We start from the raw sequence: 26,570 nt of genomic DNA on the forward strand, positions 1-26,570 counted from the left end.
AACAACATTTAGACCATGTAAATGACCTGGATTAGGACAATTATGCAATGCAAATGTTTTTTTTTTTTTTACCTAGCATACAGACAAGTAATCTTTTTATCTTCTTCTTTGGTGTTTTATGGCAGTGGGGATCAAAACAAGTACATACAAGTAATTTTAAAACGAATGCCTTAAATTAGTTTTTGCAGTAATCCTGTACGTACATGAAATTAGCACGAGGTGGCGTCAAACCCAGTTTATTGCATCTGTGACGCATTTTCCAAGCGCCGGAAACCCGCTCGCGAACGCTGATGTGTTATTTTGCAGTATATGGTAATAGTTTAATTTTGAAGATTATTCCTTAAAAATAAGAAACCGTTAGTTTTTTAGATGCCTAAAAGGGGAGGCGTCAACACCGGGTGAACAAAACAAACAGGCACACGAGAAGAACTCAGGGAAGATGCCGGTATGAGTCAAGCTTAACAACTATTTAAAAAGAAACATGATTAATTAACTGTGTGTCATATACATTTATTCATATGATAATTGTAAATTATGACTGGCGAGGTATTAGTGTTGTGTCAGTGCTGTCCTGTGAAGTAATATATTTCTCGTTAGCCGAAAGGTAAAGTTGGAACCAAAGGCAAAAGACAAATCTATGAGGAAAATCAGGCTACTCTAAAGTTCTATTGCAGAATCATCCTGGGAGCAAACGTAAGGCTCTATCTATCTATCTATCTATCTATCTATCTATCTATCTATCTATCTATCTATCTATCTATCTATCTATCTATCTATCTATCTATCTATCTATCTATCTATCTATCTATCTGTCTATCTATCTGTCTATCTGTCTGTCTGTCTAAAGCAGTAATTTGTTTTTGTTTTATTATTATTTTCAGGCTATTTATGCAGCAGTCAATTTCTTGCTCTTTTACAACTCATCTACATTTTGGACATGGGTAAGTCACAGTATGATGTGCATATTTTGTTTGGTTTTGTTCAGTGATGTGAATGAGCAAATCCAGATTGTTGTATGCGTGTCTTTTTTTCTTTTCTTTTTTTTACATTCTATGGTATCTACACGTGTCAAATGGAAATAGACAAGTGGTTTTCAATCTTTTTGTTGCCATGGACCCCCAAATTTTAATAAATTCTCATCCTCATGTGAGAAGCCTCCACCCTAAAATTTATAAGGCAGGCAGCTATATATTTTCATGTATAAAGACCCAATTTATACTTTGAAAAAATAGTATTATGTGTAAAATATTGTTATTTTAGTTTGTGTTTTTGTTACTTTGTTATTTTTTTAAAGGAGAACTCCGGTCAATTTTAACATTGAGCTAATTTTTTTGTACATTTGGAGTGCTGTCAATACAGAGAACAACGACAAAAATCGGTGTTGCCTACACCGAGTTATTCTATTTTTAAAATTTGCACCCTGTTGACTTCAATGGGGCAAGTACTAAACCTGCTTTTAGCCTCTTAACATCCTTGATGTGTCATTACAAGTGCACAGAAAATGTGAGTGATTCCTTCAGAGTGAACACGAGTGAATCTGACTGCAGTAGATGTGAAAGAAATGTATAAAAATTATGTTATTTAAGCCAGCGCACATACCTCTGTTTACATCCTGCTTTCGGGTGAAGTCCAAAGTAATCAATTGCCGAGTTCACGCGCGTGATCATAGGTACTAAACCTATGCGCGTGAACTCGGCAATCGACTACTTTGGACTTCACCCGAAAGCAGGATGTAAACAGAGGTATTTGCGCTGGCTTAAATAACATATTTTTTATACATTTCTTTCACATCTACTGCAGTCAGATTCACCCGTGATCACTCTGAAGGAATCACTCACATTTTCTGTGCACTTGTAATGACACATCAAGGATGTTAAGAGGCTAAAAGCAGGTTTAAATATTGCCCCATTGAAGTCAACAGGGTGCAAATTTTAAAAATAGAATAACTCGGTGTAGGCAACACCGATTTTTGTCGTTGTTCTCTGTATTGACAGCACTCCAAATGTACAAAAAAATGAGCTCAATGTTAAAATTGACCGGAGTTCTCCTTTAATACTCACTGTAGTATTGTACTGTTAGATGTATTAGTTATTTTTTTTAATTCAAGTTTTACTTTATTTTGCAAAGTTTAAACTTCTTTTCTCTACGCTTTTCCACGGACCAGTTTGAAAAACCCTCATATAGACAATAATATCCATCTCTATATTTGCTTAGGCTTTAGATCACTGCATGTGTGGTTTTTAGTCAACTGTGAGATAATCTTGGTAAAAGTTCAATCTTATTCACTCAACTCCTCTTCCAGTCTGGTGCTGAATCCCTCTTTTGTCTCTTTTGTACCAGTTCTCGCTACTGTTTGCAGTGGCGGTCTACTTTGGCAGCTACAGATCAATGTCAGCAATGGCTAAATCTGCATTTGCTGAAGATGGTAGCTTGCTAGATGGAGGGATTGACCTTAATATGGAACAGGGCATGGCGGAGTGAGTTGGATGTTTTATCTGTATATTTATATCCCCATTATATGTGCATTTTCAGTTGGTGATAAATATTCCTGATGGTAATATTCATAAGTGACTTTTTTATATTGACATGCAGACACCTGAAGGATGTGATTATCCTTACTGCCATTGTTCAAGTCCTCAGCACTCTGTCATCCTACTTCTGGTACTTCTGGCTCTTGGTGAGACTGCGGAATTGCTCTGATTGTAACATCATGGAGGTTTCTCTATTCCAGTTTTTCTGTAAATGTATTATTTGCTCTCTCTTTACACCAGGCACCTGCAAGGGCTTTGCATTTATTGTGGGCAAACTTCCTGGGCCCCTGGTTTTCTGCCGATTCACAGGCAGCCCCAGAAGAGAACGAGAAGAATGACAAGAAACAGAGGCGACAGGAAAGACGACAGATGAAGAGATTCTAGACTCTGTTTAAAAAAAATGTTTTTTTTTTACATTAATTGGACAATTACAAAGAACATGCAATCTAAATTATTCTGAGATATTTGATATGGCAGGTTAGTCCAGACAATAGATTAGGCACTGTAAAGTGTCTTCAACTTTTTTTATTTTCCTCACTTGTCATCAACTGCTCCGTCCTTTTCAGCCCTCTGGATCCTTTTTCTTACTTAATGTCCGTCTTAAAATCTCCAGCTCAGGTGCACCACAGTCATAAATCTGCCTTTGTTTTTGTTTTTTTGCAGTGAGTTAAATGCACACAGAATGCCTTTGCTTATCATAGTGAGCTTTCATATCATTAGTTTGAGTTGTTAATGAGGACCTCTCAACAGGTGCAGCTACATGGCCCATTGCCCTCAGCAATTCAGACCTGAGGCTGTATGAACCTCGCCAACCACATGAAATTTCACAGCACTGGAGTTCAGCTATTAGAATTCCCTCTTTAGGCTGTTTAGAAAATCATGTGCTGATTCTGTATCAAAGATCAAGTCTTTGAGATGTGATGTTCTGCTGAAGTTACAGGTGCAGCCTGGTGCTGCTTTGAGGGATTGCAAGATAAGACATATACCTTGTGTGGCAACAAAAGACTGTCTGGTTACACATTTTTAACTGTTCAAATTAAATGATACTGTTTGTATACAGTTGGATGGGTCAGTGTATATATAAATATATAATACACATGACGTCACAGTATTGACTGGCCCCCAACATCAATAGCCGCGTTTCCACTGTCGGGCCAGGGCCGGGCCGTGCTAGTGCGTGCCAGGGCCAGTCGCGTTTCCACTGTCACTTCCGGGGCTTGATCGGGGCTTACTCGGGGCCAACGGCCAGGATTTCTGGCCCGTCGAATACCTTGGGCCAAAGCGGGCCAGCTCGGACTAGAGGAGTGGTTACCAACAGAGGAGGAGTTTACCGTTGGGAGACGGCAGCGCCGGATGATTCTGTCAGCATTAAAGACTTAAAAATAAAATAATTTAAATCGCGTTCATGTTTGAATGCCTTCTGTTTGTGATGCAAAAGACTATGCGCGCTAGCCGTTACCATAGTAAACATAGTAAACGCTTGAAGATACGCACAGTAAAAAAAACAACAGCGAACGCTTGAAGAAATCAGACCAATATTAAAGGCTATCACAGTCATGTTTTTATTTTATCTGTCATAGCCTACGTCTCGTCTCTTTAAACCGGACTATCAAAAAATAAAGTAACTTTTTTTTTTCGGGAGCTTCCTCTGTTTCTCTGACTGAAAATATCTGTATGGGATTGCTAAAGCTCCTCAGGTCATATGGCGTAGGCCTATATTTGTAGAAATTATCATTTTTTCTAAATGTGATGTAAATATGTCCTGTAACTAAGTTACCAGATAGGCTAAAGAAACAGACGCGACTGAAAAAGTAAGTGTGTCCTCTTTCTTTTGTGAAATAGACCTAACGGTAATTTATTTCTGAGTGACTAATGTGCAATTTTTACATAAATTAATTCATTATGATCAATGTATCACTTTTTATTGTAAACCTGTGGTAAAACATCGATGCTTGGGTTTTAAATATTCAAGTAGCTGCTAAACAAACAAACAAAAAAAAGCTAGCAAATGGCCGCTTTTATCGTGTTTGTTTTCAACGCTGTTTCCAGTGATTTCTGATTAGTTTTCCGATAAAACTTCCATTTGTTGGTGAAATGATGGGTTAGTGTGACGTTGTCCCAGAGAGGCGTGTTACGGGCGTGTTTTACTGAAGCGCTGTGGAGCTTCTGGCCCGACAGTGGAAACGCATGCCCGGTGCTATTGGCCCGAGGCCATTAGCCCGGCACGGCCCGTTTAAAGCCCTGGCCCGGCCCTGGCCCGACAGTGGAAACGCGGCTAATTTAACAGTTCAATGGACTGAAGCAATGAGCAAAAGAACATACAAGCTACATCTTGACAACCTTGTAAAAATAAGTTGCTTCAGGTGAAATTTATGAATACCCAATGATTATAAATAAATGATTATAAAATGGTGATGAGTTTTCTTTTTAAAAACACAACTCTGCCCCTGACCCTGTTCTCAGAGGCCCTCCCAACAGTACGTTTACTAACTGTATGGTGGTCTGTATATGTACATTTCTAAAATACATAACTTGGACAAAGTCACTCCTGATAACAGATCACTCTAAATTATAATGTAGCATGTAGGCATGCATTTTCTGTAAAGCTGCTTTGCCCTTCTTACATCTGAAAAACCTCCAGTCCACAAAGATTATTATGATGTGCTTATTAACAAGTATTGTCTAAATCAGTGGTTCCCAACCCTGTCCTGAAGGCCCCCCAACACTGCACGTTTTCTTTGTCTCCCTACTCAAACACACCTGATGCAACTCATCAGCTCATTATCACATGGGTTAATTGAGCTGATGAGTTGAATCAGGTGTGTTTGATTAGGGAGACAAAGAAAATGTGTAGTGTTGGGGGGCCTTCAGGACAGGGTTGGGAACCACTGGTCTAAATAAATGAATTGAACAGTAGATAGACACATAGTTCCAACGCGCATGCCGCATGCGCACTCTGAAAATGCGCGCACGCGGATCTTTTCTCGTCCTAAACTAATCTTTTTCTCATTCATTAGTGCTGATCTGATCTGTCTATCGGCAGACTGCAGCCATGATAGTCCCCAATTAACCCAGACTGACCGTCACCAGAACAGGGAAGGTAAGAGGAACTGTTGCTAAGCTACTGCTAGTTAGCAACCAATCAGAAACACCATGACAAAAGCAAAATGTGTGTGTAAACTGGGTCGAATCGACGTTTGTCGGTCGAGTGTGTTATCAGCTTTCATCTCATAAATACATGCCAACGTTTCTTGGACTTGAGCAGCACAGAACAGATAAGACAACGAGGTAAAGGTAACGTAACGTAGGTAGTTTGTTTACAGTTCAGATGAGTTCGTTAGCTAACGTTACATTGCGAAGCTAGCTTAAAGTTATCCAGGAACAACAAGTTTAAGACTTTAACCTATAACTATGTATGTTAGTTGGTAGTAAGTCTTTTAACAAAGTTAGAAAAAAAAAACAAAGACAGAAAGTTGATCGATCGCTTGCATATTGGTAATTTTCATAAATGAACTGCTAACGTTAGCTGTGATACAGGCTCGCGTGGCCAAGTGACTTAGCTGCTAAACTGGAAATGATTTAATCGACACCACTAACTTAATCTCGGACTTAATGCGAGTGATATAATGTGTGTGTGTCTATCTAATGTCTTTGTCTATGTGATGTTATGCATATTTTGTTAGACTAAGTTAATAAGGTAAGGTTTCATCAAGAAAAGGTTCAGAAAGATCATCGCTTGAAACGGCGATACCTGGCTGCTCTTTGTTCATTAACTTACGCCTTTACTTTGACTAATATACACGCTCACGATAAAATCGAATACCTGCTTTAACTGGTGTTAAAGGGTTTCGCAAGATTCGGGTAAAATATGGAATATGCCCGCTTAAGAAAAAGGTGGCATTTACCTTTAAATTGTAACGTATAGCTTAGATATGAGTTTAGCATGGTGAAGATATATCAGCCAATTTGCCATTAAGCAAAATAAATAGAAACATTTGCTAATTTAGTTGTCACAGCATGACATTTACATTTTTCAAAAAGGCCACTACTGGAGAAAGTTATTTAAACAAAATTTAAAACATTAATTTTCAACAAGCAAGGTTAAGCAAATGCAAATGCAAAACCACTAATGGTTTTCAATCTTAGGGTCCCTAGAGACACAACTTTGGTATTAAACATAATACTATGTCACAGCTCACAGGGACAAAATTACAAATTAACTGGATACATTAACTATATCTCAAAAATGTTGATATTCAGATTAAATTACCAAATTAAGAGCAGCGGCAGAGCCTATCCATCCATTCATTAAATGTTTTGAGATTTTGTGCCATCTCTGGTCAAAATAAGTTTTGTTTTCTCAACCCTTCTATTTTAATTTTTAAATTGTTTTCGGTAGAGAATAGGCTATAAATACTAAACCATGTTTTGAACCAGGCTTGTGACATTATCAGGAACATCTCAAATGCAAGTTTTCCATTTATGGAATTGTTTTTATAAAAATAATGACTTCAGTTTTTTATTTGTATCAATATTTGACCTGTATTTTAAAAAACAGTCATAAGTCAATGATGAAGTGTTTTTTTTTTTAAGCTGCACGTATTCATTATTTTTCTTCAGTTTAGCCTCTCACACACATTGTTCTCTTTGAAGTAAAGTGTAATTTTCTCCTAAAACAAAGGCAATGTGGACCTAATACAACTATAATTGAAGTTTTAAGATATAGACCATTCATTAACAGAACGTGAGAGATTATGAAATGCAAAAAATGATTGAATGGTCACCTTTTGTCATAGTTGTTTATCCTGCCTTTGTTTAGAGAGTAGTCTTAATGTTCATCCTATTTACTCTGCTGTTTGTCTGACTCTGTACTTACATGAACTTTTTCAATTCGACAGATGGACAGAGAAGATAAATTAATATTGTCGAATCCCTAACATTTATGTGTTGGTGAAATGAGCAGAGTGAGTTGACTCAATCGCACTATCATCACGATGGCTCTCACCAACACCACAATAACAGCATGGAAACTGCGTGAGTACAAAGATCCCAGTCATGACACTGCAGAATGTTTTAAATAGTCAAGATCTCTGTTTAAAGTTGTGGGAGAAGTGACTGGCTTTTGTTTTGTCATATGTATTGTTCAGAGGAGATTGTGGCTCACTCCAGCAATGTGTCTTCACTGGTGTTGGGGAAATCATCGGGTCGTCTACTGGCCACTGGCAGCGAAGACTGCAGAGTCAACATCTGGGCTGTCAACAAACCGAGCTGCATTATGGTATAACCCTGTGTTATGTGTTTGCGAGAAATAAGAGTCTCACGACTATATAATGAAGTGTTTTATCTGTTCTGCAGAGTCTGACGGGCCACACCAGCCCCGTGGAGTGTATCCAGTTCAACAGTTCTGAAGAGCGTGTGGTAGCTGGTTCTCAATCCGGCTCTCTCCGACTTTGGGATTTGGAGGCTGCTAAAAGTGAGTGGTTTGTGCTGCACCTTATGCACTTTGGTTAACATAAACCTAAAATAAGAAACCTAGCGATTCTCTTGAAACCTGTAAAGAAAATGTCCAGGTTAAGTTGATCACCAAAGTCAAGAGAAAGAAAAATAGTAGTTCAAGACACCAAATTTAAAGTGGGATCCTATGTATTAGTCAAAATTAATTGTTAAGTACAGTGTACTTATGCAAAACATGTTTGCTGGTATTGAGATGGGAAGTGGTTATGGTTGAGGACAGATTTTGTGATAAGGTTTGGTTTGAGAATAGGTGTAAGTATTATGTAAAAAGATGTACGTAATTAGTAGTGTTGTATTAAATGATTAAGTTAAATGTTAGTACATGATGGTTAAAGACATTTAATTAAAGGTAACAATTTAATTAGAATTTATATTTTAAAGGCAAATTTTACCTCATTACCACAATGTGAAAAATTAAAAAAACCTCAAAACCATACTGAAAAAATAATAATACATTTTAAATTTTCATAAACTAAGAAAACTGCCATTTCTTTAGGACTGTAGGATGAAATATGATGAATTTCTTGACAGGCTTTATGAGATTCACTTAGTCGATCTTAATTGACAAGTCATGGTTAAAAATGTGCCTGCTTACTTTAGAATTGATGTTCTGCACATTGATGGTCGTTATTTGATGTAGAGATGGATGATGTAGAAAACTAGCATTCCTCTTGCTTTCTGGGATGATTAAATAAACCTGTTTGGTGGGAGAGGTCCTGTAGTGACCATTTCCACTCTGATCTTTGAAGACATGCACAGGGGCCATCTGACCAGAAACACTTATTGAGATGGACACTTTTTTCAAAGTATTTGTTATCCACAGCTGAATCGATTTCTTGTTTTTTGTTTGTTTTTTGTAAGTTCTGCGCACTTTGATGGGGCATAAAGCCAGTATCTGCAGTCTGGACTTTCATCCCATGGGAGGATACCTGGCATCTGGTTCTGTGGATAGCAACATTAAGGTGTGTTAAATGCTTATGCCTTAAAGGTTTTCACTAGTTTTATAGAATAATCAAAGAATCTGAAAAATCTCATGTTGAAGATTTGATGAATGAACTTGTCAATCCCAAACACTGGGTTCTCATTCATTAACTGTGCTAAATATTTGTATTCATTTGCACAGGATAATTTCTCATGAAAGATGTCTGCCTAGTTCATAACACTTGTGTATGCATATGAATTTGTTGTTAACCTTGTTCTTGAGTATTCTAAATAATCGGCCATGATGTGCTCAGGGCTTAAGTATTCCGGCACCGTGCCGGATCTCCGGCGTGCGGCCGTGAGGAAGAAAAATAAAAAATAAAATTTGGAACTTGCATGCGGTTTAATATTTTCGAGTCAATTGATTTCACCTACCAATCATATTAAAGGAACGCAGCTCTTACTAACGTTACAAGCCTATCAGAAGCAGAGCAGGGCGGGGCCTGGCAACACAGTGTGATTGAGATTTATACGTCACGTTAGCGTTGTCGGGGAAAGCAGCGCTAGTTCATAAAGCTTGGGGATGATGTCCTACCCACGGGCGTAATTTCCTATGGGGACACTTTCCAAAATCTCGTTGTCCCCCCCCCCCCCCCCCCCCCCCCACTCAAATTCGTTTGTTATGATGTTCAACCGCACGCCGTCATTTCCACGGAGGAGCAGGACCGAGCCTGTGTAAAGTAGCTCACTGAATGTTCTAATGAGCAAGTAGCGTTTGCGGCACAGACAGCGATGAAACGCCAGAAACAACAGGTAACGGTACGTGACTTTAATGTCATCATGGATGAAAAGAAAGAAAGGAGATGTGAGTTGGTTGATTCAGTAAATTAGCTCAGGTCAGGCTAATCATATTTTCTGTCTACACCTGTTGATAACTGAGCTAACGTTAACATACACTGCTGCTTGGTAACTTCAGACTTGGCTAAATATTTCATTTTAATATTTAAAGGTATAGCGGAGAATTTTTTACTTCCGGGTGGAAGTATATACTATTATACACCTATACTATTGGTCCTCCTAATTGTCAATCATTCTGGTGAATCAATCAAACTTTTCAAAAAGTGGAGAGGGCGGGTCTTATCTAAAATTCGAAAAGATCCTCCACTATACCTTTAATTAAATATTCTGTGTAGCTTACAAAAACAAAAAAAAATTCTGTGTAGGCCTACCATGAAAACGAGTCCACTTTAAACCGCAGAATTTTCTGTCAGCAATGTATGACAAGTAACGTTAGTGCTGTCAACGTAAACGCATGCGATTAATTTTTGTCCAGCTTTAATGTGTTAAAATATTTATCGCAGCGTCCGTTCTTTCTGTCATCCTTTGGGTTATATGATCATGCTCTCCTTCACGCAAATGTTTTAAACTATCAATGCGTGAGAAGACAAAAGAGAACGCGCTGTCAGTGAATGTCCTTCTGAAACACACACAGACACACAGAAAGACGCGCGCCAGTATCGCAGTCGACAGCGCGTCATCGAGTTCTCTTTCGCGCTTGAACGAACCATAACACACACATTTATGCCAAAATGTCAGTTTTGTCGAGTATCTTCACAAGAACAGTCAAATGAGTTAAATACAATCTTAAATGGAAGTTAAGAGTAGAGAATGAGATCCTGTCAGCAGCGGCGGGTATTAAAGTGACAGCAATTCTCTCTGTTAGTAAAGTTAACCATAGAACAATGGGAACAGAGAAAATTACTAACTGCTCAACGCTTAAGGATTAAGGCCTGTTCACACCAAGCACGATAAATATAAAGATAACGATAAAGATAACTATATATGCGTCCACACCAACGACCGATAACGGTCTTTTTATTCTAAGCGCGCGCGCCCGGATGATCCAGATCCATTTTAAATGCGCGAGACCTTTAAATTAGAATGGATTCTGATTGGCTGTCAGTGTTTTATCGTTCGACAGCTGGAAAAAAATCGTTCTGAAAGTGATCCCAACGATATCGTTCCTCATATCTTTATCGTTATAGTTGTGGTGTGAACTCTGTTATTCTTTAATATGGAGAACGATTTTTAGAATTATATCTTTATCGTTATCTTTATAGTTATCGTCCTTGGTGTGAACGGGCCTTAAATCTATTTTTCATTTATAATTTATGCAGTGCGGACTGTTTTATAAACGTATTCAATTTCTCTATAATTCACATCAGTTAGACAGGTAAGGTACAGGTAAATATGACATTTATTATGGGTTTAAGTTTTAAGTTCACTTAAATTAAGTTATTTTTTAAGCCTAATAGATGTTTCAAATTTTGGAAAAATTAATTTTCATCGAGACATAAGTAGCTATATCAGTGATACTGGTCTTCATTCATAAAAATATGCCATTAACATGCTTGAAAATAAATGGTGCCAATGGAGCCCCCCCCCCCCCAACACAAAAAATTTCAGGCTCAGGATTTTTTTTTTCACTTTAACCCCTGTGTGCTCAAGGTTTCCATAAACGTGCCCAAACCATCTCCATATGCTCTCAGAAGATAGACTCTTGTCTAATAGCACCAATAGATCCAAGTGTGCCTTCCTCAAAACCAATAACGCAAACTATACATAAATCATATGCTATTTAAGATGAAATGCGTACATTAAAAAAAAAAGTTGTTACTATGTTTTTTTTCATGCATTTAGAATTAATTTTAGTATAAAACTTGTGGAAATGTTTGTACACAGATTTCACACACATTTGTTTAGGCAAAGTTGGTGAATGAGACCCACTACTGTCTGTGTAGACAATTTTTTTTGCATATATAAGATTTGTATGTCTATCTTGAACATTGAATTTTTCTTGTCTAATTTCTTTTCTAGTTGTGGGATGTGAGAAGGAAAGGATGTGTGTACAGATACAAGGTAAGTACTAGACTAAAGTAGCGTGTGTGTGTGTGTCTGTACAATCAGAAGCCAGGCTAATCACCCTTAACACTCAGTTGTGTCTGAGTACATGATTAAACTGTGGATTAGTGAGGCGCTCTCAATCTATCTTACCCTATTGTTTTGTGAAATGGTGTATATTTAGTCTCATGTTGTAAGATTCAGCCGTTGGTTTATCCATTTTTTTTTTTAAATCACTGGATATTCATTTTGTATAATGGCATTTAGCAGGATGTTTTGGGTTTAATGATAATCGTTAGTTTAGAAAGTCTCTATCTGGTACACTGTGCAGAATAGAGATGCGCAGATCAGCTCTAACGTCACCCGAATCCCCTGTTAAAAATGAATCATCCATTTACATTTTAAATTTATTCATTTAGCAGACGCTTTTATCCAAAGCGACTGACAAATGAGAACAATAGAAGCAGTTAAACTAACAATACGACAATAATATGCAAGTGCTATGACTCTTCCCAGTTTAATCTATCGCAGTACTTTTTATTTATTTTTATAAATAGATATAGAATCGAAGAGAAAGTGTTAGTAATTAATGGATCAAGTGCTGCCGAAAAAGATGTGTCTCAGCCGTTTCTTGAAAATGGCTATGGACTCAGCAGCTCTGGTTGAGTTAGGCAGATCATTCCACCAGCAGGGAACAGTTAAAGTAAAGGTTCGAGAAAGAGATTTTGTGCCTCTTTGAGATGGCACCACAAAACGATGTTCACTTGCAGAGCGCAAGTTTCTGGATGGCACGTAGGTCTGAAGTGAAGAGTTTAGGTAAAAGGGAGCAGAGCCAGTGGTTGTTCTGTAGGCAAATGTCAGTGACTTGAATTTGATGCAGATGGCAACTGGCAAACAGTGCAATTTAGTGAGGAGAGGAGTGACGTGCTCTCTTCGGCTCATTAAAGACCACTCTAGCTGCAGCATTCTGGATCAGTTGCAGAGGTTTGACAGTGCAGGCTGAAAAACCAGCCAGGAGAGCATTACAGTAGTCCAGTCTGGATAGAACCCTAACCTATGATTTTCTCTGATTTAGATATCCGCACCCGATCGTCACATTCTAATTATTCTAATTCTGTGTTACGCACGATATGGCATCATATTACACTGAAGTAGGCTGCTTTTAAATGAACATTTATTTAAAGTAAAAGTTCTTCTACTGCAAAATTGCATTTCCTTAATTGCCTAAACACAGGCTTTACTCTCTTCAAACTTAATTTGGAATGTCACCGTTTCTGTCACTGCAACTTCCCGAACACACACACACAAGAAATTAAATGTGTTTAATCCCAAACTAAGGCTGGATATAGGCTTTATTAGTTTGTCATACAGTGCTAGCCTGATCCTACCAGACTCTCGTACATTTCATTTGTACAGAGAGTCTGGCCATTCTCCATTGACAAGCGTTAACTTCCTTGAAGGCAGGTACTCTGAAGTTTAAAACTATTGGATCTGCCCAGAGCCACTCTGGATCTCCCGTAACCAATCGCTAACGCTTGGTCGTGACGTAACCCTACAACTCAAACTAGCGCACGACATCAACGTCATCGTTCTCAGCCATTCCCTCTGTTGGGTTATTGGACCGCCAAAAAATTGGCCAGATAAAACCCAAGAATATACCGCAAACCCAGACGAAGTACTGAAGGAAAATTTTAATTGAGCGGAAGTACGTAGGAGGGCGGAGCCAGGCTTATACAGTGCTTCACTGCCGTTACATATCATATACCCAGCACTTGACTGGTCCTGGTTAAAGGGATAGTTCACCCAAAAATTAGCTTGGCCTCAAGTTTCTTTCTTCTGTTGAACTCAAAAGAAGATATTTTGAAGAATGTTGGTTAACAGACAGTTTCTGGACCCCATTGACTTCCATAGTATATATTTTTTCCTACTATTAAATCACTGGGTGCCAACAACTGTCTTGTTACTAACATTCTTCAAAATATCATCTTTTGTGTTCAACAGAAGAAAGAAAGAACTCTTTGGTGAAAAAAATTTTGGGTGAACTATCCCTTCAACTACTTCACTAAAATGCTCCCACATGGTACTTTTATTTCATTACTTTTGTTTTGTTTTTAATTATCCTTTTTGAAATTTTCTTAACAGTTTAGCCTCCGTTGCTGTTTAAGCAAACTTGGACCCCACAACTGTGTAGCATAGAGTCTGCAAATGAGTGTCTAATGAAAAATTAAGCTTTAAGCTTGTTAATATTTTCATCGTGTTGGAAAACACTCTTATCAGAATAATTTCTGTTAAGCTTTTGTATATTTTTAGTTAAAGCTAAGTTATTAAGCTAAATCTTGTGTAGGTTTTTTTTCCTTTTGTGTTTTATATGACCAACAGGAGGTGCTCTAAGCATGTTTTCCTTGATTGGTTTTCCCTGAGGAGAGATATGTTGTCGTTGAAAACGAAGTAAAAGAGTGGGGTACTTTTTTATCGTGAAATGAGTTTTGTGTTTTTATTAAAATCAACACATCATAATTTATCTCATCCAACCTGCAATTAATTGTTTTTGTAATTATTTTTTATTACTTGGCCCGCCCGACCTACGCGTCACTAGTGCACAAGATCTCTATGAATGTGATATGATGGATTCATTTATGTGGTTAATATGTGTTTTATTTCAGGATCACACTCAGGCTGTGCGCTGTCTAGCCTTCAGTCCTGATGGGAAATGGCTTGCTTCAGCCAGTGATGACAGCACAGTAAAGGTAAGAGCTATCCTGTACTTCTCACTTTCAGAAATTGTGTTGCCTTGTAGGTAAATGTAGGAAATGTAGTTTTTAATGTGTACTCTCATTTTGCTCTTTATCTAGCTGTGGGATCTCATAGCAGGCAAGATGATCACTGAATTCACATCACACACATCAGCAGTCAATGTTGTGCAGTTCCACCCCAATGAGTACCTGCTCGCCTCTGGGAGTGCAGATCGGTACTGAGTGTTTTTGTGTGTGAGTGTGTGAGTGAATGAAGGGCTGGTGTCTGTCTATACATAATGCGGCTTGAATTGAATGTGTTCGTGCTGCTTTGGCCCAGGTTTGTTAACTCTGGCACCATCTGTATTTTGTATATTTGCTGCAGGACTGTTAAGCTGTGGGACCTGGAGAAATTCAACATGATTGGCTCGTCAGAAGGCGAGACGGGAGTTGTGAGGTTCTTATCAGTTTTCCAGGCTGGATGTGTTTGTTTTTCTCTGTTTTACCCCTAGCTGAATTCTCTGCCCTTTTTTGCAGAAGTATATTGTTTAATCCTGATGGTAACTGCTTGTACAGTGGCTCAGAGAACACACTACGAGTGTACGGCTGGGAGCCTGACCGCTGCTTTGATGTAGTGCATGTAGGCTGGGGCAAAGTGTCCGACCTGGCCATCAGCAACAACCAAATGGTTTGTACTTCATACACAATCTTTCTTTTTCTTTCTACATGCATAAATCAGTGGGTGCAGTGCTATTGGGTGAACTAGCATTCCTCTTGCTTTCTGGGATGATTAAACGAACCTGTTTGGTGGGAGAGGTCCTGTAGTGACCACTTCCACTCTGAACTCTGAAGACATGCACAGGGGCCATCTGACCAGAAACACTTATTGAGAACATGGAAGACAAAGACGGAAACTGTTAAAATGCCTTTTAAGAATTTTCACCTGTCTCTTGAATAGATTGCGGTGTCCTACAATCAAACTAATGTGAGCTGGTATGTTGTGGATCTCAACCGAGTGAAGAAGTCCGGATCTGTGATCCAAGGGTTGATTCAGGACAAGCCGATCCCAGCTCCCACATCTGCACTGGGAACAACACTACGCCGGAATTACGAGCGGCCCTCTACTTCCTGCACGGGACAGGAGTAAGATTCTTTTTCTGTCTTTGTCTCGCGCACATACACCGCATGTGCTCGTGTAGAACTTAGCATTTCCTTCTAGAAAAGAACGTCAGGGAATGCATGAGCTTATAAAATGCACACCTCGAATGTAGTTGCCTTGGATTAAAGCATTAAAAATCGAAATGGTTTGCATTTTAATATTTACCTTCTGGCCCTGTGTATTTCCACTTCTAATTGCCTTCTAATTAACTGTAAAATTGCAGTGTTTTTCTAAAATAAAACTGAGGGATGAGTCAATTATTTTCTGTGGTTAAAGCATCATTGTACCTGGAGCACAAAATTATGACCAAAAGCTTTTATTCTTCAGTTATTAAACATGAATGTGCCAGGTTTGCAATTGGCGGATCAATGTTGTACTGACCTTTCAGACACTACCATTAAAAAGTTTGGGGTCAGAAGGATTTTATTTTTAAAAATCATGTGATCCTGAAGACTGGAGTAATGACTGCTGAAAATTCAGCTTTTCCATCATAGGAATAAATTACCTTTTTAAAGATGTGTTTAAATATAAAGTTATGTTAAATTATAGTAAAATTTCACAGTATTACTTGTAGTTTTACTGTGTTTTTGATCAAATAAATGCAGCCTAAGACATAGTCTGAATCCGAAATCGCCCCCTAAACCCTCATTCACTATTCCCTACATTAGTGGACTAATACTGTTCACTTAAAGGAGTGAAGGAAAACGGTTGTCCGAAATTCGCTCACTCGTTGAGCGTAAATCGGTTGTTCACTTGTTATTGTGGTGTATTGTGGGATTGAATAACACTCAATAACATCCACTATGGTTTCGGACACCACTACAAATGGCTGTCCCCTCAAACATTGTCCTATTTGAGGGTTAAGGGGGCGATTTTGGATTCAGCTAGTTTTTCCACAATCGTGGGACACGTTTTTGAACTCTTCCTATCAAACACACCTGCATCCACTCATCAGCCCTTTAGTAGAGATTTCAAGAACAGAAAATGATGGGTCAGATAAGGGAGATGCCCAAAATGTGTACTGTTGGTGTTAGGGCTGTGCAATTAATTGAATTTCGATTTCGATTTTGGGTCCCAACGATTACCAAAATAGTACAATCGAGTAAAAACGATTATTTTGCCATATTCTGTTTTGAAAGAACGCTCTAATTTTGTCTTGTGTTCTGAATGACGCGCGCACGCGCACATCCGCCCCTCCCGATGCCATAAACTCTCTCAGCTCGAATGTTTAAACTGATAAGACTTAAAAAGAAGTGAAAATGATAAACTTTAGTTACGATGCAATGCTGGCCTTATTGTGCAACTGACAATTCCGTCATGTCCCGACTCCTGAACGCGAGAGTGTAGTTTCGACGCTTGCCTTCTCCAACACATTCAGAGAGAGAGAGAGAAGACGCGGCGCCGCTGAACACTCGCGCGGTTTGTGAAATTGCGTCTTGGAGAAAGTTTTAAAATGATTGATTTGATTTTATATCTCTGTGGATTCATTTAGGATACTCATACAATCTACAGGCTAAAGTGAGTCAATGTTTGCGGGGGAATTTCCCGCATTATAAGTGGTAGACCTGCGGGAATTATTAAAATACTCATTGAAGTATTATCTGTTATATTATTTATTTTAATAATTCAAAAAGTACAATAAATGTTCAAATTTTGATTTTTTTTTAAGAATTTTTGAAAGGTGTCTTTGGTAACACTTTACAAATTAGCATTAGTTAACTACCTTAGTTAACATTAACTAATAATGAACAATACTTCTACAGCATTTATTAATCTTAGTTAATATTCATTTCACCATTTACTAATATGTTATTAAAATGAAAGGTTGTATTTGTTAACATTAATTAATGCACTGTAAACTAACATGAACAAACAATGAACAGCTGTATTTTTATTAACTAACATTAAAAAAGATTAATAAATACTGTAACAAATGTATTTCTCATTGTTAGTTCATGTTAGTTAATACATTAACTAATGTTAACTAATTAACATTATTGTAAAGTGTTAACGTGTCTTTTTAATAAATGCAATACATTCCCAAAGTCATGTGAAATAATCGTGTTACATAATCGTGATTTCAATACTGAACAAAATAATCGTGATTATGATTTTTTCCATAATCGAGCAGCCCTAGTTGGTGTGCCTCCAGGAACAGGGCTGGTATACACTGGCATAACTTCCCCACCCCAAAACATACGAAACAGTAGTGTATCTTTACAACATATGATGCCAGGTCAAAAAACAGCTTTTGTGAGGATTTTTTTCTGATATAGATGTTTTTATATGCATTTAAACATGGTGATCTTGTGTGCTTGTGTAGGATGAAGCAGAGTTCAGAGGCCGATCGCCGGAGTCCAGAAGGAGAGAGGAGAAGTCCTAGCAGTGAGGATGAGAAAGAAGACAAAGAAAGCAGTGCAGAAATCACCAACCCTGAAGATTTTAAAGAGATCTTTCAGCCCCGCAGTGTCATCTGTGAGTTTTAGTTGTGCAGTTTAAGTTAAGCAATTATGTTCACACATTCTCCCTCACATGTGCCATGGTATATAATCTTTCTCATGAACATTTAATATTTTCTCTCTTGTTTCTGGGTCATTCCTTTCCCATTTTTCCATCCTGTTCATGCAGCACGGACGCCACCTAAAAGTACCGAACCTTTCCCAGCACCCCTAGAGCACTCTTTCTCAGAGAGTGTGCTAGAGAAACCCAGCCCAGCAGTTAAGATTGTGACTCCAGTAATAGACAGGGTAGGTTTTTCCACTTCTGAAGTGTCTTTTGATGAAGTAGTAAGTGTAGGCTGTGACTTGTGTATAATGAATGTTTGTATTTTCAGGCAGGACAGTTGAAAGGTCCTATTATCTCCTCTACTCCAGTACAAAGAGTGGAACCAACTGTGATCGCTGCTGCTCCCCGTCCAGTTGCTGTGGTGACCACATCAGTGACCTCTCCCTCGCGTCCTGTGGTTACTACCACCAAACCTAAACCCTCTACAGGAATCATTCTCTCAACACGCAACGAGCCGATTGGCCTCAATGTAGGGGACTTCCTTTCTGTGAGTTCAATGGATGTTTAACATTACTGTCTAGCACTATTGTTTCCTTAAGATGATTCTCTTTTATGCTGCGTTCATGTCGTGTCAGAATTGCTGTAATTATTAGATGGAGTTTCTTGGAGCTGCCGCAGCCGTTCTTGTGATAATTTTCTGTTTCTATGGCAATGTTCATAACCCCTAAATGGATCCATGAGTCGCTTTGTTGATAATGATAGCAAAATACTTCATCACTACTAATTCACCTCTTGCAAAATACTGAAGAACAAAGACATTTGTTATTAGTCAGAGATTGCTACACTCACCGAACAAAATGGTACAACAGATGTCGCCAGGGTGATACCCTTTTAAACTGTTCGATATTTCTTTTTATGTAGTGTTTGAATGTTAAAGGTCTGCAAAGTTTCAAAGATCAAAATTCACAATAAATGGAGATTTTGTCTCCCAAAAGAAAGAACCGATTCTGAACTGACTGAAAAGATTCTTCAGTAATTCCAGTCTTACATCCTGCATAAACCTATATAGGTTTGTAACAGATTTGCATAATGCCCCCCCCCATGGTCTTCATTGGCTGCCCACGGGCAATGTCTGCTTTGATCCGCCCTCAAACACTGTAATTTTAGCTGAGGCCTCGAAGAATTTGGTTCTTGTTGACATGTCGAGAAGAAGCTGCAAGCGCAAATCCACTTTGCATGCACTTCCAATGGATGAGGACTTATGTGGTAATACCGATGACTTCATTACTATTTGTATCACTGTGTACAAGTGTTGAGGAAGCCTGAAATTCAGATATGGTAATGGGCGTTTTGTTTCTGACACGCTGTAAGCGGTAGACCAATCACAAAAGACTGGACCATCTGACCAATCAGAGCAGAGTAGGCTCTCGGAAAGGAGGGGTTTAGAGAGACGTTTGATCGAGTCGTTTCAGACACTGATAAAAGAGGTGATTCTGCAAGACAGTATATTATTAGAAAATTAAAGTGTTTTTTGACATTGGATGCATGTAAACCTTTTGTAGGGGACCTCCAAAACAAAATTAGGAACCTTAAAATAGCATAATAAGGGCACTTAAAATGGTACATATTAATATCTTTTTTTGAAAGTGTACTGCCACAGTCACAGCTTTTGTACCAGAATGTAAAATACGGAATGATTCTGAGTTATTTCTCTGTTTTAATAGCATGCACGAAACGCTAAAGCCAGCGTGATGGGAGATGAAGAGGCGTTGGCACAGATCAGGAAAGGGCATGACACCATGTGCGTAATGCTGACCAGTCGATATAAAAACCTGGACACAGTACGCTCTGTCTGGGCCAGTGGGGATGTTAAGGTAAGTGCAACAGCACTCAAGCTGATGAGCTTTGATAAATTGTGGGACTGACCGATTGTAATGAGAGATCTGTTACTGGCTGATGGATACATTTACTGCTACACATCGAAAATGTATTTCTAATGTAATCTAGTAAATGCTGTATAGGGCTATTATTGAAAGCAGCGGTACTCTAAAAGCAGTGTTTGCATTTCCTTTCATGTTGCCCAGACTTCCCTGGATTCAGCTGTGTCTATGAATGATCTGTCTATTGTGGTGGACATCCTTAACATAATCAACCTCAAACCGTAAGCATCCATGTACATTTTCAGTCGCACTGAATGCTTCTGTCCCAACTGGCTTCATTTTAGCTGAATTCACTAAAAAGTGCAGTTATAATTATCTTTCAGATCACTGTGGAAATTGGACCTCTGTACATCCATCTTGCCACAGATTGAGGAATTGCTGCAGAGCAAATATGAAAGGTGACTCATTCATGCTTATGCCGTTGACTGTGCTGCAAAAAATTGGTGAGCCTTCTATCTAGATTTTGATCATGTACAGTAAGGCGGTCAATAACGATTATTTTGGTAATCGGATAAAAAAAATTTATGGTAATATAAATAGATCTAAGTGAACAATAGCTAAATTTTGGCAATATTTTTTAAATGTCGATTTAAAAAAAAACTATTGCAAAATGACTTTAACCGATGTTATGCGACTAAAACTTAAAAAATAAAGATAAATAAAGAACTATGTCTTATCTTCTGTCCAAACATACCACGTCTTTAAAGAATGATCGAATTTTGCAAAAATTGCTCGTGTAAATGCAAGAAAAAAAAATTCTCGTGTAAATGCGAGAAAAAAAAAACGTTTCCATTGCAGTTGTTTTTGCGATATAATGGAGTTTTTGCAAAAATTACGTGTTTCTATTGGCCGTATTTTCAATTCCGATTTGCGCAACTTTAAGGGTAATGGAAACGCGGCTAATGACCATTAAAATAACTTAAAATACATGGGTATAATAACAACGAAACAATAATAACTGATTCAGATAAAGTTTCAAAAGCAAGTTATCATATGGTTTTATTGAGCAACACTGTTAAATACATGTAATATACTGTATATAATGTAATATACTGTATATAATGTAATATACATAATATAAACAATCAACTTGCTGTTGATTGTTGTGGTTACGCTTTACTGCATGATCAAATACTTACACTTTACAATAGAAATGCTACAGTAAGTAATGTAAATGCTACATACTAAATTAAGCATTGTGCTTCACCCTGAAAACTGTAACGTATATATTTATTTAACTGAATCGCAGCCATTGTGATTTTACTTTCAATATGTGACAATAGCACTTTGCTATATTTAGATTTTTAAATGGTTTTTATATATATATTAATTCGTGCAGCCATTGAAAGCGGTCCGTGGAATACGCCACTTCCGGTATTTTGCTGGTTAATCGACACGGATAAATTGCAATCGAGGATTTTTTTTTTTTTAATCGAGTACTCGAATAATTGTAGAATAAATAATAAAAATAAAAAAAGCCTGATTAAACATCTGGTCTAATCTTTTCATATTCATATCCAGTTGGAAAAAAGTATCATCTTTGACTATTTTGGGTTTAGGATTATTTTCTTTTACAAAATAATAAAATAACTATTAATAGATAAATATTACATAAATATAATAACAAATAACTATTGTCTGGACCTCGGAAGGAAATATAGAGACCGGACCGTAATAACAATTATTAAACAAATGTATTAAATATTGTTTTGTTAAACCATAATTAATATTTGAAACAATTATATTAACCTTTTTTTTTTTAAATGTTGTTGTTAAACTATACTTCGTAGTAGTACCTTGTTTAATAAACTTGTTTGTATATATTTTTTATATATTATTATGGTTAAATTTATTAATAAATCGGAAGTTTAATTATAATTAAACGAATAATAATTGTTGTTATTAGTATTAGTATTATTATTAATAATAATAATATTAATAATATTAATAATAATAAATGAGTATTACTACTGATGTGTAATAAAAAAATGTATAGTAATACATTAAATGGAAATTGTTCCATGACACAAGGGTAAAATATATTGGATTTATTTACTTTTTTCCCCCTTTTTTTAAATGCTTCGTTAACCTCATAATCAAGTGAGCGTAAGTTACGTCTCTTGTGCAGCTCATGAGGAGTGCTTGAGTGGCTGTTAATGAATTTCCTGCTTATGAAGAGCATTTCAAATCAGTTGCTTAAGAGGATTAATTTTGATTGCTTGGGCAGCAGCACATAAGGCAGTAAACAGCGAGCCAGTTTACAAGTTTTTGAGGTGGCCATTTACTAGTCACAGCTGGTGGCGTGCACAGACCTCCTCAGGGGCGGAAGGACCAAAAAGGACAACAAAAAAAAAAAGTTCCTTGTTTTGTTTTTTCTTTTTATCCTTTATTTCCTTGGCATTCGATGAAAAGACGTTGATACAATTAGAATGCATAACACATCAAACGAAGATAGGGAAATGATGATAATATTACTAAATATTATTTACTTCAAACAAAACAGTGAGAATCAAGAAGGTAAATTCATGTTTAATTTAGTTGATGTTGTAAATTGTATGTATTATATGCATTAAAGTGTTAGCTATCATGAAATCAGTAACACTTTACAATAAGTTAAATGTGTTAACATGAACTAATAATGAACTGTAGTTCTACAGCATATATTAATCTTAGTTAATATTAATTTCCGCATTTACTAAAACATTATTAAAATCAAAAGTTGTATTTGTTAACATTAGTTAATGCTGTGACATGAACAAACAATTAACAGGTGTATTATTATTATTAACAAATACAGTTACAAATGTATTGCTCATGGTTAGTTAATAATAAACAAATGAACCTTATTGTAAAGTGTTACTATGAAATTAAAGATATAAATCCTTACAATTCAGAGCTGGACATGGACTTAAGATTTCATTTTCAATGTATTTCCCCAAGCTAATAACACTTGCCTTGGATAAAAACGAATGACAGACTCAGAATGCGGCTGAAATCGAGTTATACTTTAATTTTAGTTAAGCGTAACTCGCATGCTGACACAACTTTTACAGTAGCATGGTAGGATAAATGTAACTTTTCCATATTAGCTTAACGTTACCTGCTGCTCCTGCAGTTGAAGACTCGTGGCGTACACAGCGCTGCAAAGGAAACTCCGCCTACCACTTCACCTCCGTCAAATGTTTCCGCCCAAAAAAAAAAAATTATATACATTTTTTTTTTATATTATTATTGTTAGTGGCAATAGTGTACAAGTGTATTGTTATCTATTATAATATTTATAATAATAATTATTATTATTTACATTTACTGGTCATAGCCATGCGATCAAGTAGTAAGACATGCTCTCTTTTCCTTCAACAGTTACGTCCAGACTGGTTGTATGTCTTTGAAGCTGATACTGAAGCGTTTTTGGCCTTTAATCTCAGACACACTGACTGCTCCTCCATCTGTAGGGGTGGACATTACTCGAGAGGAGAGGTTAGTACCCTAACAAACACTTGTGCTGTGATTTACCTTAAGTGTCTGTCTAAATTATACACTGTTATTGATTTAAACCTTTTTCTGTAGTGTTGGTTTGATTTTATTGGATTCTTAACCGTCCAGGGCACAAGACTGAAATGATGCCTCTACAATATTTTTCCCCCATATAAATAAAGTTCTTAATGCATGATGACAATTCAGAATCTATTGGAATTTACAATCTGTGCTCAGCAAAAGAACTTAAACACATACACTAAAGTTTAATTAAACATTCGCAGTGCTGGCTGATCTGCTGATGATCCTCAATTTATTCAAACATTCTTCACATGACCAACAGTGCAACTACACCAAGTTATCCTCTTTTTAAAATTTGCACCCTGTTGACTTTAATGGGGCAAGCTTTTAAACCTGCTTTTACCCTCTTAACATTCTTGATGTGTCATTACAAGTGCACAGCCAATGTGAGTGATTCCTTCAGAGTGATCACGGGTGAATCTGACTACAGTAGATGTGAAAGATATTAATAAAAATGATGTTATTTCAGCCAGCGCACATACCTGTATTTTCTTCCTGTTTTCGGTCGAAGTCCATAGTAATCGATTGTCGAGTTCACACGCATAGGTTTAGTTACCTATGATCACGCGCGTGAACTCGACAATCGATTACTATGGACTTCGACCGAAAACAGGAAGAAAATACAGGTATGTGCGCTGGCTGAAATAACATCATTTTTATTCATATCTTTCACATTTCACCGATTTTTGTCGTTGTTCTCTGTACTGACAGCACTCCAAATTTACAAAAAAGTTAGCTCAATGTTAAAATTGACCGCAGTTCTCCTTTAATGAGTCAATAGCTTCCCTATGGTGAACTATTAGTCTGTTATTTTTGGAGTCGTGTGACTGGAATGTGTTTTTATGAGACTGTTGTCATGTTTTTCAGGCATCGGAAATGTAAAGCTTGCTATAAGCAGTTGAAGAACCTCAGTAATGTAGTGAAGAACCGGGCCGAGCAGGTTGGTCGTCATGGCAGCACTTTCAAAGAGCTACAACTACTTATGGCCCCATTGGACTACTGACACACGCACAGAGAAACACTCCTCAATCTCCAAACACAAAGCTCAGTCAGAAGGAGTCAACAATGGGCGAAGCACTGAGCTCGATGACTGAGCGATACACTTACACGTGTGTGTTTGTATGTGCATTCATAAGCACACTTTGGAGAAGTATTTATATAGGCTTTTGATGGTTTTTTTCCTTGTGCATAAACCTTTTTTATGCACAAGTTGTTTTTCTAAGCACTGTCAATAATAAAGATGAACTTTCATATGAGAGAGATTCCTAAAAAAAATATTAAGTGGTGTTTGGACAAATTTTTTTTGTGCTTAGTATGCTTTATTCCAGTGTTTGTAACCGCTTTTTCATTCATAGATTTACTTTGAAAGTGAGTCACTTGTAACTGCAATATATATATATAATAATGTAAAATTGCAGACGCATTTATATTTTATTTGGGCAAAATCCAGTTATTCCAATAGATATCTGTGCAATCTGGAGTTCTGCGTGTGGACGAACGTGTCCCAGTCTGATTTTAGTTTTGTTAGCATCATAGCATAATTGCCTAAGAAATAATTAATTAAAAAATTAATTCGCCCCATTGACCAACAGAAAGCTTCTTGGTAAGTGACTTCTGAGTAAGCAGTGCTACATGGACTGACACTAGTACACTAGTGACAGTGGACCTAATCCCGTGAAATTCTGCCAAAGTTTTGTCAATGTGACTTTAAGGTAATGAATCCAGACAGTAAAAATACTGTCTAATGTATGTGATAGAACATTGCAACAAATGCAGTGTTTCCATAATGTATTAGTTAGGACACATAATGACAATGTAATAAATAATTAGCTGGGTTTTTTTTTTTGAGACCCAAATGTGTCCATGCATTTTTAAAAGCCATTTTAAATTCCTTATATGCCACTGTGAACAGCAAGTACAGTATCAAGTATCAAGCTTTTAAAACCAAACACAGACTGAGCAAACAAATCAGTTGTAATGTTTTCAATCCAAGTTGTGCTATTTAATAAGAGGTTAAAACATTAAGCTGTGTAAATGGACACTAATGCTGCATATAATCAGATCATCTATGTGGTATGATACTAGTGTTTGCAGCATATGGTACTGATGTTAGGGTTTAAAAAGGTCTGCAGAAACAGTCTATTCATCTCAAGAAGGAAAACAAATGTAAAATGCATCTAAACATGTTGTGAGGCATACTAAACTCTCTTGGAGATACATGAGTCCTATCAGCCTTCCAAATAAATTTATGGTAAGGTTGAAATGAAGAGCAAAGGTGCTTGTACATTATTCAGGTTCATATTCATCTAAAATCGTGTTCTGTTATGAATGCTTAATGTGCAACAGAGGAAAATAAATAATTTGAGCTTCATAATAAAAATGCGAGGACGATCCTTTAGTGCAGATAGTCGTTCATGTAATTTTTTTTTTTTTTTTTTTTTTTTTTTACACCTTTTATGGCCATTACACATAAGCTTTGTAATACAGACATGGGTAGAAAAATATACCACAACATTCCTCTGTAAGCATAACATAATCTCCATCTGCATTTAACAATAATATATATTTTGTCCAAAGTTAAGACTTGTAACATCACCTGTAAAAGCCTAAAGCATCGCTATATTCTACATTCTGGAGAGAATAGACTTAAATGTCACTATGTACAAGGTGTAATGGTTGCTAAAGATATCACATATGTCTACATACAATACAATAAAGCATCTTGCGGTCATATACAATTCCAGCATTATGAAGAACGGCCTCTCAGAGAGAACTCAGAACACTTAAATGGCATCACTTTGGCACTTTT

General features: G+C 37.1%; 2 protein-coding genes across 4 annotated transcripts; both read left to right on the top strand.

Annotated features, from left to right (window-relative positions):
- The first annotated feature begins 184 nt into the window (after positions 1-184).
- On the top strand, positions 185-3,771 carry tmem208 (transmembrane protein 208). The gene is made up of 6 exons (XM_081394563.1): positions 185-445; positions 598-693; positions 882-941; positions 2,341-2,477; positions 2,593-2,677; positions 2,772-3,771. The coding sequence occupies exons 1-6, from the start codon at positions 440-442 to the stop codon at positions 2,913-2,915; spliced, it is 528 nt and encodes a 175-aa protein (XP_081250689.1). The 5' UTR covers positions 185-439; the 3' UTR covers positions 2,916-3,771.
- katnb1 (katanin p80 (WD repeat containing) subunit B 1) lies at positions 3,744-26,163 on the top strand. Of its 3 annotated transcripts, XM_081394531.1 has the most exons (20): positions 3,744-4,342; positions 5,549-5,631; positions 7,430-7,565; positions 7,679-7,809; positions 7,887-8,004; positions 8,907-9,007; positions 11,844-11,885; positions 14,531-14,614; positions 14,720-14,835; positions 14,985-15,056; positions 15,137-15,287; positions 15,558-15,742; positions 18,082-18,233; positions 18,387-18,505; positions 18,592-18,810; positions 19,988-20,137; positions 20,348-20,424; positions 20,527-20,601; positions 23,567-23,683; positions 24,629-26,163. In XM_081394531.1, exons 3-20 carry the CDS (start codon positions 7,526-7,528, stop codon positions 24,762-24,764), a joined length of 2,085 nt encoding a protein of 694 aa, XP_081250657.1. In that variant the 5' UTR covers positions 3,744-4,342; positions 5,549-5,631; positions 7,430-7,525; the 3' UTR covers positions 24,765-26,163. The 3 variants fall into 3 exon arrangements, with proteins under 3 accessions (XP_081250657.1, XP_081250656.1, XP_081250658.1); XM_081394530.1 differs by lacking the exon at positions 3,744-4,342 and having other exon boundaries at positions 5,625-5,819; XM_081394532.1 differs by lacking the exons at positions 3,744-4,342; positions 5,549-5,631 and adding an exon at positions 5,685-5,825 and having other exon boundaries at positions 24,629-25,723.
- Positions 26,164-26,570: the final 407 nt, after the last annotated feature.

The sequence above is a fragment of the Scardinius erythrophthalmus genome (assembly GCF_964197995.2).
Source record: "Scardinius erythrophthalmus genome assembly, chromosome: 2".
Taxonomy (NCBI): Eukaryota; Metazoa; Chordata; class Actinopteri; order Cypriniformes; family Leuciscidae; genus Scardinius; species Scardinius erythrophthalmus.